This window comes from Panthera uncia, chromosome B1 (genome assembly GCF_023721935.1).
Source record: "Panthera uncia isolate 11264 chromosome B1, Puncia_PCG_1.0, whole genome shotgun sequence".
NCBI lineage: Eukaryota > Metazoa > Chordata > Mammalia > Carnivora > Felidae > Panthera > Panthera uncia.
In genome coordinates this window covers 32,406,565-32,427,633 of record NC_064811.1, presented here as the reverse complement: position 1 = coordinate 32,427,633, position 21,069 = coordinate 32,406,565, and the positions used below count along the sequence as shown (strand labels likewise).

At 35.5% G+C, this 21,069-nt stretch overlaps 1 protein-coding gene across 3 annotated transcripts in view; it reads right to left on the bottom strand.

The window, feature by feature from the left end:
• Positions 1-11: 11 nt before the first annotated feature.
• The window catches only part of UBE2K (ubiquitin conjugating enzyme E2 K), a 71,932-nt gene continuing 50,874 nt past the window's right edge, over positions 12-21,069 (bottom strand). For all 3 annotated transcript variants that reach the window (XM_049631979.1, XM_049631978.1, XM_049631980.1), the window contains 4 exons: positions 17,231-17,313; positions 5,815-5,914; positions 2,767-2,895; positions 12-2,425 (listed from right to left, as the gene is read on the bottom strand). In XM_049631979.1, coding sequence (XP_049487936.1) covers positions 2,351-2,425; positions 2,767-2,895; positions 5,815-5,914; positions 17,231-17,313 — 387 coding nt within the window. In that variant the 3' untranslated portion in view covers positions 12-2,350. The remainder of the gene's footprint in view (positions 2,426-2,766; positions 2,896-5,814; positions 5,915-17,230; positions 17,314-21,069) is intronic.

The following is a 21,069-nucleotide window of genomic DNA, read 5'->3' as shown; positions in this document are numbered from 1 at the left end:
CATGTAAGACCAAAGGAAAAAAAGCAACTGCCTTAATTTCTATGTTTGGGGAAATACATCTATCTGTAGAGAAATAAAAAAGAAGAAGGGCAGTGGGAAATACATCAGAAAGAGGAATTATCACATTTAATGTAAATGAGGTAAATAAATTTTTGAAGTGAAAACTGCATTATGGAGAACCTCTCATACCAAATATTGTACTTTTCAATTTCCTGGGCACTGAGTAGTTAGAGGAGTAGATGGGGTTAATGTGCATAAAAATCAAAGGCAAGGTATAAAGGTATAGCTGCCTCCAAGAGCTAAGTATGTAATGCTTGACTTTAGTAATCTCTGAGTTCGTTCTTTTGTCTAACCACAGGAGAATTAAATATACCCTGATAATACAGGCAAATAGTAAATTGGGTAGATGTGTTTGATATTTAAAATAATCCAAGTATTACCAAGCCACCCTCCACTTAAAAAAAAAAAAAAGTTAATTCTAACCAACAGTAGAACAAAACTGTTCACATTTTCACACAATCCCAACCTTACTTCAAAATATAAAGTACAAGGTTTTAGCTATTTAAAATAAATAAAGAAAAATCTTATTTCCTTTGGCATCTTAGAAAGTAACTAAACTATAACAATTAAAGGAGGTGATTGTATAAAGGAATTTATACTTAAGCAAACACATAGGGGAAAAAAACATACCAACTTGTGTTTAGTATGCAATAATATCAACTACAAGAGCTTACTATTAATTAGGAAAGCCTTACAAGTTTTTGGAAGAACCTTCACATCTTTAACATTACAATATATTTAATAATGGTTCTTTTATTGCTTCTAAGATTATTGAGAAGTCAAATGAAATTATGCTGAATTTATGGTTCAAAATTATTTTGCAAACACTTAACGATTGTAATTTAGGATAAATAACACTTGAAGAAAGCAAACCTTTTATAAAATGACTTTCAATATACAGCCTTACTTTAATTCATTCTCATTCCATTACATTTTTGTTATTTTGCATTGGTCCTGAAAATTTAATAAGAACTGTGTTTCTATGTATAGAACTGACTGCATAAGTCCATTTCAGTCTTCATAAAATGGTCACATTAGTGTTTGAGCTTGCAAAACTAATAATTTTCAAACTTTTGAACTTAGAATGAAACGTAACTTTAATACGAATAGAAAGTCTGACTATGTACAAGAAAAGGTAAAGTTTTCAATTCTCATATTATCAGAAACATCATAAAGAAAGCTAGATTTATAACACACTTCTATTCCTATGTGTATGTGAAGTATGTACAGTAAAACACCACACAGCTTTCATGTGTCAATAGGGGTAAATGCAAGCAAGAGTGACTTTTAAAGTACCTGATAAAGCAATCTCTATAAAGCCAAAATTAGGCTAAAAAACTGCAAATAGTTGATTGCATCCTTGGAAGAGCTCAAAGAAAATTTCATCAGTTTAAAAATAGAAAGATGTCAAATTCACTGAAAAACTAAGTTGGGTTCTTTCATTAAATCTTGGGAATACTGCAACATCAAATATTTGCTGTTTCTGCAAGAGGAACAAAATTGGCAGCTCCATTTTTACGTTATTACTCACATAGGAAAGTTTTAGGAGTGGAGAATTGTAACAAAACATTCCAAATGGACGACCTAAAAATGGAGCAAGGGGTAATGCCCCTCGGCATTATTTCCCCAACAAATACAGAATACAAATTTACCATCAGAATATTAGCTGTGTGTGGTAAGAGGGGGAAAAATAGATATGGTGTCCCAGTCTGTGGACAAGGACAAAAAGGCTCTGAATAGGTCACCATCTTCAATTCTGGATAAATCTCATATTTAAGAATTCTCAAATGCTTAAAATGGTGGTCTTTTCAGCTACCCATCCTAAGAAGTCAAGTACAAGCATGCAAGTAAATTCACAGGCACAGAGGATCCATGTTAAAAACAGTTAAGGTAGCTGTGATGCAACACCAACAATTTGAATGGCCCTGACACACTCAAAATATTATCTTAATTATTCAACGAAATCCTGAAGCAAACTCTTGCTAGTCTTGGTACACTGCTAAACACTAAAGTAGCATGTTTTTTCCATGGTTTCAGCTTAGCTCAAAGAATTTTTACACTATTAAGAAAAAAATTAAAGTATTTCCCCTTTTTAAATTTACACAGACGTTTAATTAGCTTTATTTACAGAGCAGGGATTTTTTTTTCAGTCTCCAATGGTGCCTAGATAACATCATTAGGCAAGAATGCCAGTTTAAAAGAAATCTATGCAGAATCCTAAAAATAACAGATGTTGATGCTCCTCAAGAAAGGGCAAGCTTGACTATATCAGCAGCTCTTTCTCTATGCCTCAGTTACTCAGAAGCAATTCTGTTGCAGTCTCTACATCCCATGATTTTGAAGACAAGGCCACTATTACTGCATTCTGTAGAGAAGAAAAGGGGACACAAAAAAATCAAATCTCAAGAAAATATTTTTAAAATACTGAATCATGCACTATCTTTATATTGAGAAATCACACCTTGTTTTCTTTTTTTTTTTTTTTTTTAAGTTGCCTGGCATTTGTAGTGCATAAAAAGCTCCTAAACCAATGACTGGAATTAGCAAAGGGAAAAGAAAAATCACTGATTATAATAACAGAAGAAAGTTTATCAAAACTAGATTTAGAGAGTATCTTTGAAACACTTTTGTCAGCCAAGGATTTGCAGCAATAATTTTAAGTCAATCAATAAATGTATCAAAATAAGTATGCTTTTATATACTTACCCTATCAAAGCCCATAGCACATAAGTTTTCTATTTTTTTGGTGTATTCTGGACTAGAAACTGGTGCTCCAGCATACACATGTGCCCAAAGTCGAGCTGTCTGTTTGAACATTTCAGGATTTTGTTTGTACTATATGGAGAAAAAAATCAAATGACATGACAATACAGTAGTAGTATTCAATACTTAATTGCCTAAGAACTTGTTTCTTTTCTTTTCTTTTTTGAAGTTTATTTACTTTGAGAGAGAGAGCACATGCACAAACAGGGGAAGGGCAAAGAGAGAATCCCAAGCAAGCTCTGCACTGCCAGTGTAAGCCCAATGTGGAGCTTGAACCCATGAACCTCCAGATGATGACCAGAGCTGAAGTTGGACGTGAAGTGTCAAACATTATACAGCTAAACAGAATTATTTGCTTCTAAAACTAGGTGGACATTCACTAATAAATGTAACTGACCTTTGTACTAACCACAGTTCAGGACAGAATACAACTAGACTTCACTGTTTTGCTAGAGCTGTATTAGCATACAGTGATTTAAGGATATGCCATGTGCAATGCCTGTTTGTTTGTTTTTTTAAAGATTTTATTTTGGGGACACCTGGCTGGGTCAGTTGGAGAGCATGGGACTCTTGATCATGGGGTTGAGTTCAAGCCCCATGTTGGGCATGGAAACTACTTAAAGGAAAAAAAAAAAAGATTTTATTTTTAAGTAATCTCTACACCCAACTTGGGGCTCGAATTTACAACCATGAGGTCAAGAGTCGCATGTTCCACCGAACAAGCCAGGCAGGTGCCCTGATTTACAGCATGTTTTGAAAGGTTTATGAACTTATCTCTTAAAAGTACCATAAAGTACTTTTAAAATGTAATACTTCCCATTCTCATTGGAATGAGATAAATTTATTCTCAAATACTCTGAGGCCAACATTACTTAACAAGTGATGTATAAATTTAAAATAACTATTCAATTCATTTTAATATTTCTTTTAAAAGTATTGAATATTTTAAGACTGATAAGCTTCTACTGTATATTAAAATGAAAAACCTAGTTTCTACCATGTTAATTCTTAATAAGAGAATAAGTCAAATTATTGAACTCTTTTAGGAACAAGAAGAAAGTGCTTAGACCAACTTCAGGCTTTGAGGCTCAGATCTCCAATAGGAACTCAAAGCTGAGACTCAAGCTATGGTTTTGACTACCCAGAGGGAATGAACAGTGTATATATGTAGCACGTAAAACCCTAATTCTAAGCACTCTGAGACAAACAACAGACCATATTAACAAGGATATACATTAAACAAGGAGTGAACAGCTTTTCAAGGGAAAGGAACAGGTTTTACTAAGAGGAAAGTTTCCTCAGGCAGAGGAAACATGACAAATTGGGGGAAATAACCAGTATAAATGAATCCCATCTTGAAAAGGCAAGGAATCCAAGGAACAGTAAGAATTTAGATGAGATAAGCTGGGTTTGTAGACAGTTCAAATCATGGAAAAGCTCTGCAAACTAAAGAATCTGGATTTACCAAGTAGGTAATAGCAGAGCTTCCAATAGGTTTTTAGTAGTAAAGTAAAATAAGATTTGTACTTTACAAAGCTAACTGGTATCAATGTAGAAGATGGGGGAAGGAAGAGGCCGAAGAAGGGGCAGGTATAAGAGCAGTCGAATGGAGACATTTTTAAAAATGTGAACTGGGGCGCCTGGGTGGCGCAGTCGGTTAAGCGTCCGACTTCAGCCAGGTCACGATCTCGCGGTCCGTGAGTTCGAGCCCCGCGTCAGGCTCTGGGCTGATGGCTCGGAGCCTGGAGCCTGTTTCTGATTCTGTGTCTCCCTCTCTCTCTGCCCCTCCCCCGTTCATGCTCTGTCTCTCTCTGTCCCAAAAATAAATAAAAAACGTTGAAAAAAAAAAAAAATTTAAAAAATGTGAACTAAGGCAAATCAGAGAAGTATGATGAAAGAGATACTGGGAATGGAATCAACAAAAGAAAAGGAGACAGAAAGAAATTCCAAGTCTGTGATGTGGACATTTAAATTGATGATAGTATAATATAAAGATAGAAAGTTCACAGGATTTAAGATTCTAGGTTCAGTTTTGGGAATACTGTGCTGAGGTATCAGTGAAACATTCATATAGGGCTATCCTGTTTCTGAATAGGCTCTTGGGCTCAGAGAGAGGTCAAAGCCTAAACATTTTCTCAACTTACAGGTGATTGTATCAGTATGGATATGATCACCAAAGTTACCATATATAATGGAAAATAAAAGGAACAGTGTCAAAACCAAGGAACCATATTTAAGAGGGAGGAAAAAGAGAAATAATTGTAGAAACTAAGAAGGAACAACTACAACTACCAAGATGAAGAGAGTGTTGTATCTCAAGTCAAGAGAAGAAAAATTTTTAGATGGGGAAAAAAAAAAAAAGCTCAGTAAATCCTAATGGCTTAGAGGTTGGCAAACTTTCTCTAAAGACCAGATAATTATTTCAATTTTCAGACCATACCGTCTTTGTTCCAACTGTTCAACTCTGCCACTTTGTGGCTGGAAAGTAAACAAAGGGGTGTGGCAATAAAACATTATTTACTTGTAATTTACTGTCCTCTGTTAAGATCCTTGGTAACATTTACCATGCCACTTCAGCTATAGCAAGAGCTGGTTAAAATGATCATCAGGGGAGGGATCATCACTAAACTGAAGGACAGAGATGGATACACACATGATAAAGCATGTACAGTAAATAATCACAGAATCCAGATGTAGGCAGGACTATGGGTGTTCACTGTGTAATTCTTTTCACATTGTGCGTTTGAAAATTTCACTGATGTGTTTTTTAAAAAAAGCATCTATCACATATCCAATTAAATTAGTATTTTAAAAATCAGTAAATTAAGTTTTCACTATTATATCTGAAAAAATTATCTTACCACAAGAAAGAAAACCATTTCCAAATTTAGTTTCAATGGAACTATGCTCATGTGTTAACACTGCAAACCACTATGGTAGTAAAGAATTATAGGTAAGTATAAGAAGGTCTTATAAAAGCAGCTACCTTACCTGATTTGCTACTACTGCATCTTGTGGATCATCTGGTTCTGCAGCTGCCAACAGGGCTTGCAATGACAATAATACCGTGCGGAGAGTCATTGCTGCTGCCCTAAAATTCAAACAGGAAAATATTCCAGTTAAGAACACACTGCATGACAAAAACCAAAGTGGATGTTTCCTGAATAAAATATAAAAACTGGAGATAAAAATAATTTAGATTTTATCTTAATCATGTAGCTAAACTGTAGAAATTTATATATCTACCTACCATATTTTTCTTCTTCTTGACTTTAAAATGAATGGAGTCTATTTCTTAAGACAATTCAAAGTGTCCTGAACTGGCCTTCCTTTTCTTTTTGTTGGCAATATCCTTCTAGTCAACTTTATCCACTGACTTAATTTTCTACCCACTTCTCTACACATGAAGTGATAAACTAGTATGTGTAACTTTCTTTCAATGCCACTCCAAAAACATATAAGATACCATCAAGCAAATATCCCTTATTTTCAAGAAAGCCTAAAAGCACTCCATAACATTCTGAAACAGACCAAGTTTACTTAAAATATATCACCACTAAATTCATGCTTCTAAATGTATTTTTTTAAGCAAGTATTTATTTAAAAAAATGGTATCTACATAACCAGCAAGGATTCTTCGTGTTTCTGTTAAAAAAGCTGTCTGACCAGTATAGAAATATTCATAAATATAATAAATGCAACAGTGAAATATTTAAAAAGTTGAAGGAGCATTAAATAATAAGCCCATTTTAACCACACAAATTAGATCATTCTAATCCAATCTTTTTCAACTGGGTTCCTCATTTTAACCACGGAACAGAGAAAATTACCAAGTGATTATTTTCTCAATTTTCCCAAGAATGGTACCATCTTTGACTATTACAATAAAGGTTAATTTATTACCAATAATGGAGGCCTTAACCAACAATAGATGCCTTAAGGCACTGTATCCCACAAAGTGTAGTTTCACCAACCAGTAGTGTCAACATCACCTGGGAAACTTGTAAGAAATGAAAATTCTCAGCCTCATCCCAGACTTCCTGAATCAGAAATGCCAGGGTAGGATTAACAAGTACCCCAAGTGATGTTTTTTTAGTTAACATCTTAAAACACTTTTTTTTTAATTAAAACAACTTTTATTTTTTTATTTTAGAGAGAGAGCAAGTACACAAGCAAGGGGGAAGGAGAGAGAATCCCAAGCTCAGTGCAGAGCCTGACATGGGGCTCAATCCCACGACTCTGGGATCATGACCTGAACCAAAATCAAGAGTCAGATGCTCACCTGATTGAGCCACTCAGGCACCCCACTCCAAGTGATTCAGATGCAACCTAATGTTTGAGAAATACTGTTTTAGGGGATTACAGCCTGAGCTAATTGAGAAGGGCTACTCTAAACCAATATAATAAAATCAATATCAAAACTGTAGTTCTGTATTTTATATATGAGAGAAAAATTGCATCACAAATGAATCATCAAAAATGCTACCAGAGGGGCGCCTGGGTGGCTCAGTCGGTTAAGCGTCCGACTTCAGCTCAGGTCACGATCTCGTGGTCCGTGAGTTCAAGCCCCGCGTCAGGCTCTGGGCTGATGGCTCAGAGCCTGGAGCCTGCTTCTGATTCTGTGTCTTCCTCTCTCTCTGCCCCTCCCCCGTTCATGCTCTGTCTCTCTCTGTCCCAAAAATAAAAAAACGTTAAAAAAAAAAAAATTAAAAAAAAAAAAAATGCTACCAGAATAAAAATTTTTATTTCTCAATCTACCTTTTTGAGAAGTTTAATCAGAAAAGGAAGAGACTGGTTATGACACAAAAGTTAGCTGAAATGCTAAACTAGCATTAAAGAGAACAGGATTTTAAAAGCTTTTTAAACCACTATATATGGTTATGTAATGGAAATTTCTAATTCTGAAACAGGGCTGGAAAAATGGAGATTGTTTTTCTAAACCAAGGTTCTAAACTTCCAGGGCACCTGGGTGGCTCATCAGTTAAGCATCTGACTTTGGCCCAGGTCATGATCTCATGGCTTTTGAGTCTGAGCCCCGCACTGGGCTCTGTACTGAGAGTGCACAGCCTGCTTCTGTTCCCCCCCTCCCGCCCCTCCCTCTCTTGCATGTGCTCTCTCTCAAAAATAGATAAACATAAAAAAAAATAATAATAAGGTTCTATATTTCCTAAGAGCTTACAAAAGTTACTTTCAACCAACAGGTACACCATCTTTAGAATGGATATTCTTTTAAGACAGGAATCAAAGCATAAAAATCGGTATTTAGCACTTAAATGTTCATTCTTGTCCTGCCGTTATCACTGTAACAAGGTGAAATCTTTCTTAATTAGAAGTACACTACTTTTGGGGCACCTGGGTGGTTCAGTCAGTTAAGTGTCCAACTCTTGATTTCGGCTCAGGTCATCCATCATCTGACAGCTTGAGATTGGTGAGATTGAGCCCCAAGTCAGGTTTTGTGCTGACAGCTTGGGATTCTCTCTTTCCCCCTTTCTCTGCCCCTCCACTGCTCACACACTCTGTCTCAAAGTAAATGAACATTAAAAAAAATACACTACTTTCATTGTCTATTTGGGTAATTAAATTTTTTAATGTTTATTTCTGAGTGTGTGCACGCCCAAGTGGGGGAAAGGCAGAGAGAAGGAGAGAGGGTCTGAAGTGGGCTCCACACTGACAGAAGAGGCCAATGTGAGGCTTGAATTCATGAACCTGTGAGATCATGACCTGAGCCAAAGTTGGACACTTAACTGACTAAGCCACCCACGTGCCCCTCTATTTGGGTAATTTTGAAGAGAATGTCTAAAGGTACGTGAACATCAAAAGCTGCCTACATGTATCAGCATAAAGCTCACTTCCATCACCTGAAAATCATCCAGAAGAGACAAAAATACAAATTATCACAGAAATAGGATATATAAAGTTAAGCTGGCTACTCTAATATTCCATTGAACTTATTTAAGCACACCAGTGAAAAAATCCGTGACATTAAACAAAATCTTAAGTTACATAATTTTAAATTAATATAATTATTTCTTTCAAGGAAAGTTATCTGAATATTAAAGATAAATCTTCACTCAAAGGAATATTTCATACTAAAACAATTATTTTTTTTTTTAATTTTTTTTTTCAACATTTTTTATTTATTTTTGGGACAGAGAGAGACAGAGCATGAACGGGGGAGGGGCAGAGAGAGAGGGAGACACAGAATCGGAAACAGGCTCCAGGCTCCGAGCCATCAGCCCAGAGCCTGACGCGGGGCTCGAACTCACGGACCGCGAGATCGTGACCTGGCTGAAGTCGGACGCTCAACCGACTGCGCCACCCAGGCGCCCCCTAAAACAATTATTAAACTCACTATAATTTTAACTTGTAATAAAAACAATGAGAACATGTAAAATAAAAGCCGTCTAAATCTCACAAATCATTGGGCAACTGAGTGGCTAAGTCAATTAAGCATCCAACTCTTGATCTCAGCTCAGGTCATGATCTCATGGTTCATGAGACTGAGCCCCATATGTCAGCCCCTACACTAACAGTGCAGAGCCTGCCTGGGATTCTCTCTCTCTGCCCCTACCCTGCACGCTCTCTCTCTCTCTCTCTCAAAATAAATAAATAAACTTAAAAATCTCACAAATCTTAGCAAAACCTTAATAACATTACATAGATAGATTTATATTTTTATCTCAAGGCAATAAACATTTTTCTTTAAAACTTGATGAGCTCTTGGGGCGCCTGGGTGGCTTGGTTAAGCATCCGACTTCAGCTCAAGTCACAATCTCCTGGTTCTTGAGTTCGAGCCCCACGTTGGGCTCTCTGCTGTCAGCACAGAGCTTCCTGCTTCAGATCCTCTGTCTCCCTCTCTCTCTGCCCCCACCCCCACTCTTGCAAGTTTTCTCTTTCTCTCTCTCAAAAATAAATAAATGTTAAAAAAAAACTTGATGAACTTTCAAAAGAATGAATTTGGGCCCTTGCTTTACACCATATATGAAAATTAATTCAAAATGTATCAAAGAACTCTGTGTCTCCCTCCCTCTCTCTGCCCCTCCCCCACTCATGCTCTCTGTCAAAAATAAATTTAAAAAAACTTAAAAAAAAAAAAAAGGATCAAAGAACTAAGTATAAGAGCTAAAACCATACAACACTTAGAAGAAAACATAGGGGGAAAGCTTCACAATTGGGGTTGAATTTCTTGGATGGGATATCAAAAGCACAGGCAACAATAGGAAAACTGGAGAAACTGGTGTAACTACATCCAAGTTAACTGTATAGACAGAAAAACCTGTGCAAAGGATAAAATCAATAGAGTGAAAGGCAACCCACAGAATGAGAGAAAATATTTGCAAATCATATCTGATAAAGGGTTAATGTTTGGAATATATAAAGAATTGCTGTTAACAACAAAAACTCAAAAAATAAGGACCTGGACAAACATTTCTCCACAGAAGATATAAAAATAGCTTATAAACACATGAAAAGATGCTTACCATCACTAATTGTTAAGGAAACCAAACAATGAGACACTACTTCACATCCATTAGGATGGCTACTCTCAAACAAAACAGAAAAATAACAATTGCTGGTGAAGATGTAGAGTCACTGGAATCCTTGGGCATAGTTGGTGGGAATGCAAAATGGAGCAACAATTACAAAAAACACTATAGCAGTTCTTCAAAAAACAAAACAAACAAAAAAACCACCTAAACACAGAATTACCATATGATCTAACAAATCCACTTCTAGATACAGACCCAAAATAACTGAAAGCAGAGACTTAGATACTAGTATACCCATGTTCATAACAAGTATTACTCACAATAGCCAGAAGGTGAGAGTAACTCATTTCCATCAACCCATGAATGAAGAAAATGTGATCTTTATCTATCTACACACAATGAAATATTACTCAGCCTTAAAAAGACAAATCAGACCCATGCTACAACATGATGAATCCTGATGACATTAAATTAATAAGTGAAGCCAGGAATAAAAAGACAAATACTATGATTCATGAGGTACCTAGAAAAGCCAAATTCACAGAGACATGAAGTAGAATGGTGGTTGCCATAGGCTGGAGCAAGACAGGAATGGGAAATAAGTGTAGAGGTGAAGAGTTCAGTTTCAAAACATGAAAGGGTGGGGAGGGGGTGTGGTAGAAGGATGAAGAGTCAAAGCACAGAGGATTTTTAGGACAGTGAAAGTACTCAGTATACCACAATGATGGATACATGTCATACACTTCTTCAAATGCACGGAATGGACAACACTAAGAGTGAACCATAATATAAACTATGATTGGGATAGGTCAATGTAGGTTCATCAACCATAACAAATGTACCATTCTGATGGAGGATGTTGATAATGGGGGAGGCTATGCATGTGTGGGGGCAGGGAGTATATGGGAAATTTCTATACCTTTCTTTCAATTTTGCTGTGAACCTAGAACTGCTCTAAAAAAATAAAGTCTTATTAAAAAAAAAAAACAACCTGGGGACTGGGGACTGGTAGCACAACAATGTGAATATACTTAATAATACTCATTTGTATACTTATTTTAAACAGCTAAGATTACCATGTTATAGGTCAATTAAAAACACCAAGACGGTAAATTTTATGTCATATGCATTTTACAGTATAAAAACATTGTTTTTGAGAGAGAGCAAGAGCGATAGAGAGAGAATGTGTGGGAGGAGGGGCAGAGAGGGAGATAGAGGATCCCAAGCAGGCTCTGTGCTGTTATCCGACACAGGGCTCAATCTCACAAACCGTGAGATCATGATCTGGGCTGAGATCAAGAGTTGAACCCTCAAGACTGAGCCATGTAGGAGCCTCAAAAACATTTTTTAAAGTGAGAAGCTCTTCTCTTTGAGAGTCATAAGTCCTTAATATAAATACTTAAAAATACTTTTCCTTTATTTCCACTGTCTTTATTGGGAAGACACAAACTACTATAATAGACCTCTGAAATTACCACTTTCAAAACCAGAAACTAAGGACCTAAAGGTGAACATGTTAGAAGGGATAGTTTGCTCTCAATATGGAAGAAAAAAATCTTAAGACTTCATTCATAACAATCTTAAAGAGAAAACGTTATGTTTTCTGTATGCTTGAAATTTTTCTTAATAAAATGTTGGGGGAGGTATTTATAAATCATTAAGAATTAATTAGCTAGGGGCGCCTGGGTGGCTCAGTCGGTTGAGCACCAACTCTTGGTTTTGGCTCAGGTCATGATCTCACAGTTATGTGGGTTTGAGCCCTGCATTGGGCTCTGTACCTACTTGGGATTCTCTCTCTCCCTCTCGTTCTCCCACTTGCCAATTTGTCTGTCTCTCTCAAAATAAATAAACTTAAAAAAAATGTTTTTAATTAAAAAAAAAATTAGCTAAAAATAAACATAAATGACACTTGAAACTAATACTGTATGTCAACTATACTTCAATACAAAATAAAAATTTTAATATTTATTTTTGAGAGAGAGAGAGAGAGAAACAGAGTGTGACTGGGGGAGAGGCAGAGAGTGAAAGACAGAGAGAGAAGACACAGATTCTGAAGCGGGCTCTAGGCCCTGAGCTGTCAGCACAGAGCCTGATGTGGGGCTTGAACTCACAGACTGCGAGATTATGACCTGAGCTGAAGTCAGATGCTTAACTGACTAAGACACCCAGGTGCACCCCTCCAATAAAAAATTTTTAAAAATGAATGATAGAGGAAAAAAACCACTTTAAATGTAAAGTTTTAAAAAGCTAGACAAGAAAATTAATGGTAAAGAATGACATTGTTTTAATTTAGTTGTAATAAAATTACTATCAAAACAAAACCTAGTCTTCTGGCTCTAAGTACTACAGAAATTATAACATCTTTGATAGTGTAAAGAAATATATGAATTTTTTGACTGCTCTAAATTTTAAATCTAAACATAGTAATGTGAAAAAAGCATACAACTGAACATACAATCTTTCATTCCATTTATTGTTTTACACAGTACTAACTAAATACACAATGCATTGAGATTTTTAGGATTTAGTATGTAAAAAACAAATCCTAACAGGTAAACAGGATTATGAAATTTCAACTTGTGTCAGCTAATTTTAATAATCAGTGGTTGACATACCTTACAAATCTATCTTAAGTAAATCAATTTTGCTCAGATCACAGAAACACAGTTAAGATGGCAAATTAAATATTCATGCATACAGGGACATATGTTTATAGCAGCATTATCAACAATAGCCAAAGTATGGAAAGAGCCCAAATGTCCATCGATGGATGAATGGATAAAGAAGATGTGGTTATACATACATACATACATATATATACATACATACATATGGTTGTATGCATATATATGTATGTGTGGTTGTGTACACACACACACACACACACACACACATATACACACATATAATGGATTATTACTCAGCAATCAAAAAGAACGGAATCTTGCCATCTGCAACTAGGTGGATGGAACTGGAGGGTATTATGCTAAGTGAAATTAGAGAAAGACAAGTATCATATGACTTCACTATAAGAGGACTTTAAGAGACAAAACAGATGAACATAAGGGAAGGGAAACAAAAATAATATAAAAACGGGGGGGACAAAACATAAGACTCTTAATTATGGAGAACAAACAGAGGGTTACTGGAGGGGGTGTGGGAGGGGGAATGGGTTAAGGGGCATTAAAGAATCTACTCCTGAAGTCATTGTTGCACTATATGTATGCTAACTGATTTGGATATAAATTTAAAAAATTAAATAAAATTTAAAAATATATATTCATGCATACAGAGTAAGGCCTTCAATATGTACAATAGCCATGTGAACTGTCTCTATTGTTGACTGTTATTTTCTATTAAGGGTCTTCCAGAAGACCATCAACATAATCGATGTTTATTTAAAACACTGACAACTACTTAAAAATGGCAACTTTTGTTTTAATTTTTTATTAGAGTATAATAAGCAGAGTTATACAGCTAGATGAATTTTTATATATGTATACAACACCCATGTAATCATCACCTAGATCAAAATATAGAGTACTTCCAGCACTCCAAAAAGCCTTCTCATGCAACTCCCTTTCACAACCCTCATCTACCCCTACCACTGTCCTAATTTCTATCATAGTTTTGGCTTATCTTAAATTTTATAAAAAGCTATACAGTACATGCTCTTTTACGTCTGGCTTTTGTCACTCAACATGCCTGTGAGAATAATCCATGTTATTTGTGTGTCTATATATATATATGTCTATATAGACATATATATCTATCTATCTATCTAGACATATATATATCTATCTATCTAGACATATATATATATATATGTCTAGATAGATAGATAGATATATGGGGTTGTTATGGTGTGACTAAATGTGCTATAAATATTCCTGTACAAGTCTTTTGGTGGACATGCACTTATTTCTCTTGGATATAGACTTAGGAGTGGATTTGCTATGCCATATCAAAGGTGTATGTTTAGCTTTGGTAGATACTGCTGGTTGAGTGGTTGAACCATATGCCTACCATCAATGCAAGAGAACTATTTATAAGTGTGTAGTAGTATCTAATTGTAATTTTAATCTGCATTTCTCTGATGACTAATGACACTGAGTATTGCTTATCAGTCATCTAAATATTCTCTTAATGCCTGTTTATGGCTTTTGGAAGGGCAGTTTCACTGAGTGCAATTTTTATGTGTAGTTATTTTCTTCTATCCCCTATATTCAGAATAGGTGTCAGTGGAAAAACACCAGAGAATAGTTTCTTCATACAACACATTGTATAGTTAAGAAATAAACCATACTAACATTAAGTTGTTAAATATTAAAGGTAAATCGCCATCCATATATACTAATAAAAGACCAAGACTAACAAACTGTCTTCTAGCACACCTATCCCAAATTATTCAATGTTTACTCAATTTATTTTTCTGAAGATTACTATCTTGTAGTTTTCTTTACCAAATTCCAGCTCTGAAGCCTAAACATGAATATCCACTGACTGCCAATTATACCTCAATAAATGGGGGGGTGGGGGGGAGAGGGTAGGTAGGATTATCCATGTATATCCAATCTCACCTATTTTATCTGATATTATTTTTTAACATTTCAATTATATAGATATGAAATGAGACTAAATTTAGCTACTTCACACCTGCCTAAGGAAATGAGAATAGTTGACACAAAGTGTTTCAGTACAAAAGTTCAAGTTCTCTCTCTACACATTCACCATCTTCTTTCAACTATCTATAGGGAGATAATCAGATGTGGTAGTACTGCTGGCTTAACTCTGAGCAAAAAGGGAAGTCGGTGGAAAATTTCAGTCTAGAGCTTTATTTGTTTTTAAAAAGGGGGGCGGGGGGAACAGGGAGGAGAGTGTATCATTCTAGCTGCTGAGAATTGCTGAGTAGGGCAAAGTTACAAACAGGGGGGCAGGCTACTGTAATCATCCAGGAAAGAAGTAATGTGATGTGGGCCAGATAGTTAGTAGCAGTGCAACTGCTTATAAGACTTTGGTGGTTTCACCAACAAAATTTGCAAACAGGGTATACAGGGTACCAGAGAAACAAGAACCAAGGATCATGAGGATGTTTTGGCCAGAGCAAATGCAAGGATGTAGCTGTCAATAACTTAGATGGGGTGAACCAGGTTTTGGGTTAGGGGATTATCAGTTCAGTTTTCAACATGTTTACATTTGAGATGTCTACTATATACATAGTCAAGTAAAGATGTTAAGCAGGTAGCAGGATATGAGCCTGGAGTTCAAGAAAGATAAATTTATGAGTTGCTGGTATTTAAAAAGTGAAGTTATAAAATCAGATAAGCATACCAAGAAAGTGAGTATAGATGAAGAGGAGCATAGGTAAAGACTTAGCTTTCAAGTACTGTCATGTGCAAAGCTCCAGGAGAAAAGGGAGAAACTAGTTAAGGAGTCAAGGAGTCTGGGAGTGGACATAGGAAAGGGGGAAATAGAAGACCTAATATCCCAGAAACCAAGTGAATAAAAAGTACAATGTCTGCAAACATTCCTTAGTACCACTGAATGATTGAGCTATTATAAGGGGCCTGGGCCTTTCAGATAACTTTATGGATAAAAATACTGAGTCCTATAAATTGCAAAAAGCTACAAATTAAAAGAAGGACAGATTAGGTCTATTCCACACTACTCAATGTTTAACAGTATGGAATATATATCAAGAAACTAGATCCCAAGAGATGATCTGAGGGAGGCGGCTTTACCCAGATGTGCTATTAGAATAGAAAAACAAGGGGCACCTGGGTGGCTCAGTCGGTTAAGCATCTGACTTCGGCTCAGGTCATGATCTCACCATTCATGGGTTCAAGCCCCACATCAGTCTCTGTGCTGACAGCACAGAGCCTGGAGCCTGCTTCGGATTCTGTGTTTCCCTGTCTCTTTACCCCTCCCCCACTCATGGTGTGTCTGTCTGTTCATCTCTCTCTCTCAAAAATAAACAAATATTGAAGAAAAAAAAAAAAAAAGAGTAGAAAAACCAAACCAAACCAACAACTCTTGTCTGTTTATCCAGTTACTAAATAAACCAAATCATCCAAACACTAAATGTTGTCATTCCTGTTTCATCCTGTTCAGGTTCTATTCTTTCCATTTCTTAACAAATCAAACACATAAACTTATTACTGTTTTCTCCCACTCCAATGTCTTTTTATACTTGTTTTAGTTTTTTCCATCCATGTTGTTAGACTATGCCAGGATCTACTCTAAGAAAATTACATAAACCAATTCATGTAATACTTTTAACAGCCTTATGAAGCAGGTGTTAACCCTATTTGTGAGATGAGGAAACTAAGGCACAAAAGCTAGGTAATTTGCTCAGGACGACAGTTCAGTAAATGGCAGAGCTAGGTTTGAATTTAAAGGGTAAGAACACTGTGCTAAAATCAGATCAGACAAAACATGTGAAAGCAGTATAAAGTGCCATACAAATGAAGATATCACCTACAAAGGCACTCCTTTCTTCAAATCTGAGAACCTTAACTCTGTCCAATTAACACAACTTTCAATATTTTTGTTGCCTATATTACATCCAAGTCAGAGCTGATTACTTCAATATTTAATTATGTTAGTCTTTCACAAACATCTTTCAGAGATAGCAAGAACTAAATTTACCAAAATAAATGAAATCAAAGCTTTTCAAGATGTAAGAGCTAGTATCTAACGTTACCTAATAAGTCACTATTTAAATAATGATTGTGATCTCAAATCTACCACATTTTTGATTATGCACTTAAGAGACTTTATAAAGTTTCAAAATTACAGCCCAAATAGGAGAAATTATAATATATGCTTATGTTCTGAGGCAATTACACAGGTAACACTCTAAATATAGTTTGGAATTCATATGAGAGAGGGGAGAAGGTGAATTCAAAATCTCTTACCATTGATCTTTCAGGATATCCAAACAAATAGCCCCTGTGACGGAACTAATATTAGGATGCCATATTTTAGTGATAAACCGGACCTAGAATATAAAGCACACTTGAGTTTTTAAGTAACAGAAATAAAACACATATAGTTCAAATAGAACTACAGGAAAATGAAATCTTCATATTAAAAAAAAATGTCCATACTTACATTACCATCATTTTGCCTACCTGAAGGGAGGGGTGTGGAAGACAAAGCATTCAGTAAGCTGAATGTTGTCACTGACATACATTATTTTTAAACCTTTTAATAAATGTTCTGCCTCTGAAGAAACCCAACAATTATTAGGTGTTTATAATTTACCTAGCATAATATTCCATGCTATAATAACTACAACATAGACTAAAATCCACTTAGGTAGATGAAGTAATATAAAATCAAAATTAATACAGATAGTAAATGGCAATTTATTTAGTGTCAAGTAGGATGCAGAAGAGGTGTGAAGGACAAAGTAAGTAAAATCAGTGCTTGGAAGCATTTAAGTAGTAAGTAGCTGTAAGATGGCTTCTAATATTTTGCAACATTTTTTTCCCCTCAATTTCTTTTTAAAAAAATAATTCAACAAACATTTGGAAGATACTGGCACTGAGGAGACACTAAGGCTTAGTGTTTAACAGATTTATCCAGGGATGCCTGGATGGCTCAGTCTGTTGAGCATCTGACTTTGTCTCAGGTCTGATCTTACCATTCGTGAGTTCAAGCCCTAGGCTGGGCTCTGTGCTGACAGCTCAGAGCCTGGAGCCCACTTCAGATTCTGTGTCTCCCTTTTGTCTCTGAGCCTCCCCCACTCACACTCTCTCTCTCTCAAAAATAAACATTAAAAATTTTTAAAAATAAAATGAAAAAAAAAAAAAAAAAAAGAAAAAAAGAAAATTTATCCAAAATCAAACAACTAGCCACAAATAGAACAACACACACACTTATACAATCTCATTTCAGATTCTGAGTCTCCAATTGCCTATTTGTCTCAGCACTGATGAGTAAGAAACCAACAAAGTGAAAATGCTATCTCTAACAGATCACCATGAAATGAAATGTAGTTCATCGTCTCTTACTTATGAGGTTTTTTTTTTTTTGGGGGGGGGGAACCAATTGTTATTGGGGGGAGGGGAGGGAACCTATTATTGTTATTATATCTAACAGGTTACAATAGTCACCGGAGTCAAAACTCCTTTACACCTAATAGATTAATTACTATAAAAGCCAAGCTTATAGTACTTTCCAAAAATTGACTCATCAATATATGCTTCAAATCTAAGCTATTTATGGAAAGAAGCTAAACAGATAGCTTCCACTTTTCTCCTTGTGATTCAATTTGTCTATACTACCTGTTACTACTTCCTCACTTAATTACTCATTAACTTATATGCTGGAAAAGCACTTCAACAAAATACCTAAAACTGAGGGGCTCTTTCCATGCCCTGATCCTTTTTTTGTTCTTAAAATAATTTTATTGCTTTCAAAGATGACATCCACAGAATCACAATCTCATTAAACAAGACCATCATTCTACACTTTGGTTACTAAACAGTCTAATGACTTTACTACCTTCAGTTTTGCTTCCTCAAATCCATTCTCCACATTGAAACCCAAGAGTAACCTTTAAAACATATCTGATTCACTACTCTACTTAAGGCTCTTTAATGATTTCTCATTCCCTTCATGTAAGCCAGACTTCTGAAACTGAATATATATATATATTTTTAAGATGACATGAGAGATAGGCTAAGGTTGGTTTCAGAAAGCGGGCTTACATGAAGGGAATGAGAAGTCATTAAAGAGCCTTAAGTAATGAATCAGATATGTTTTAAAGATATAAAATAACCAGATGCCATAATTTCCGTAACTCAAGGACATTATAGCATTTTGTGACTTTAAAACAAAAGTTGGTTCAATCTTTTCAACAAGATTGGAAAATTAATTTTAAATTACTGCTGAAGTTGTCAGAATGTTTATGGTGTAGGCAAGTGATCTAAGGTATCTTGCTTTTTAAAGAGTCATCTTCAAACCATGATCTCTATAGACATACGAAGACAAACATGCATATATGCAAGATCAAGGAAATTATTAAACTCTTACTTGTACTATAATCTACAGTTAGAATAAATACTTCTGAATTTAAAAATGATATAATAAAAAATTTTTCAAGAAGACACTGATTATCCACTAGTATAGATGTAAATAAATGTTCTAGTTTTTTCTGTGGTTTACCACTCTTTCTCCCCTATTCCTCTCTTCTTTGTTATTCTTTATCAACTACCTCCTTTCTCAGATTTTTCATGTCTTTATCTTTCTCAAGCCTTACTATCACCAATGGTATCCACAGGTGTCCAGAATTTTGTCCTATTATTCTGTACACACAATTCAGATCTACTATATTCATCACTTTCTCCCATAGTGCTAACATCTCTGTTATATATCAACAAAAATGTCAAAAAAACTTGGAGGGGATGAAGTATAAAAGTAACAATACAATGACACTTACCATGACCTACTTTAGTCATATTTGACCCTGATCACAAAACAATATTAAACCAACTTTAACTAACTTATTGTACAAAAGAAAATACTATTTTATTTTAAATATGCCTGTGCAGGTGGGCAGACCCATTAAAAATTATTAGCAATGAGAGGAGCCTGGGTGGCTCAGTCAGTTAAGCATTCAACTTTGGCTCAGGTCATGATCTCATGGCTTGTGAGTTCAAGCCCCATGTTGGGCTCTGTGCTGAGAGCTCAGAGCCTGGAACCTGCTTCAGATTCTGTGTCTCTCTCTGTCCCTTCCCTGCTCATGGTCTGTCTCTCCCTCAAAAATAAACATTAAAAAAATTTTTTTAAAAAAGGTTATTAGCAATGGTATTTATACTTAATTTCACATATAAAAACTATGTTTATAATGCCAAGGCGAAAGAGGAAAATTCACAACCTAATCTCCAATACATAATTGGACAAATCACTGAGCTAGAGTTTTCCTAATTTAATGAGTTTTTTCATTATAGTTCACTCCAGAAATAACACTGATTGTATGCATTGAATAAAATTCTTCTTACACTATATTCAGCTGACTCAAAGATATACCTCCTCCGTCTAGAAGCAAACTTTCTGCTCTTCAGGTTAGTAATTTATTGCAGAATAAAAATAAGAAATACTCTGTGACCACTATTAAGCTATCAATCTAAGTTTCTTTTTTTATTTATTTTTTAATTTTTTTTTTTTTAACATTTATTTATTTTTGAGACAGAGAGAGACAAAGCATGAACGGGGGAGGGTCAGAGAGAGGGAGACACAGAATCTGAAACAGGCTCCAGGCTCTGAGCTGTCAGCACAGAGCCCGACGCGGAGCTCCAACTCATGGACTGCGAGATCATGACCTGAGCCAAAGTCGGCCGCTTAACCGACTGAGCCAACCAGGCGCTCCTCAATCTAAGTTTCAATCTTGGGCAATTTTACCTGCACAGTAAGAGAATTTAGCCAGCTACCTTTGATACTTTTATCTCATGAGGCTTAAAATTAAGCATAAGCCCACAATATTAAACATATGTGAACATAATCCAGCCAGAAATTTACAAATATAACTCCATTCTTTGTTATATTTACCCATCAGTAAAAATTCAAATCAATATGGTACATATCTAGAACACATTTATATGTTCATTAACATTTACTGCGAAAGCTTAATGCCATAAATGAGTACCATATTTAAAATAATACTAAATTATAACTACAACTGACTAGTTGAAGCCAGAGGGAACACATTTGAATGATTGAAGGAAGACTTTTCTAAATCTTGAAGGTA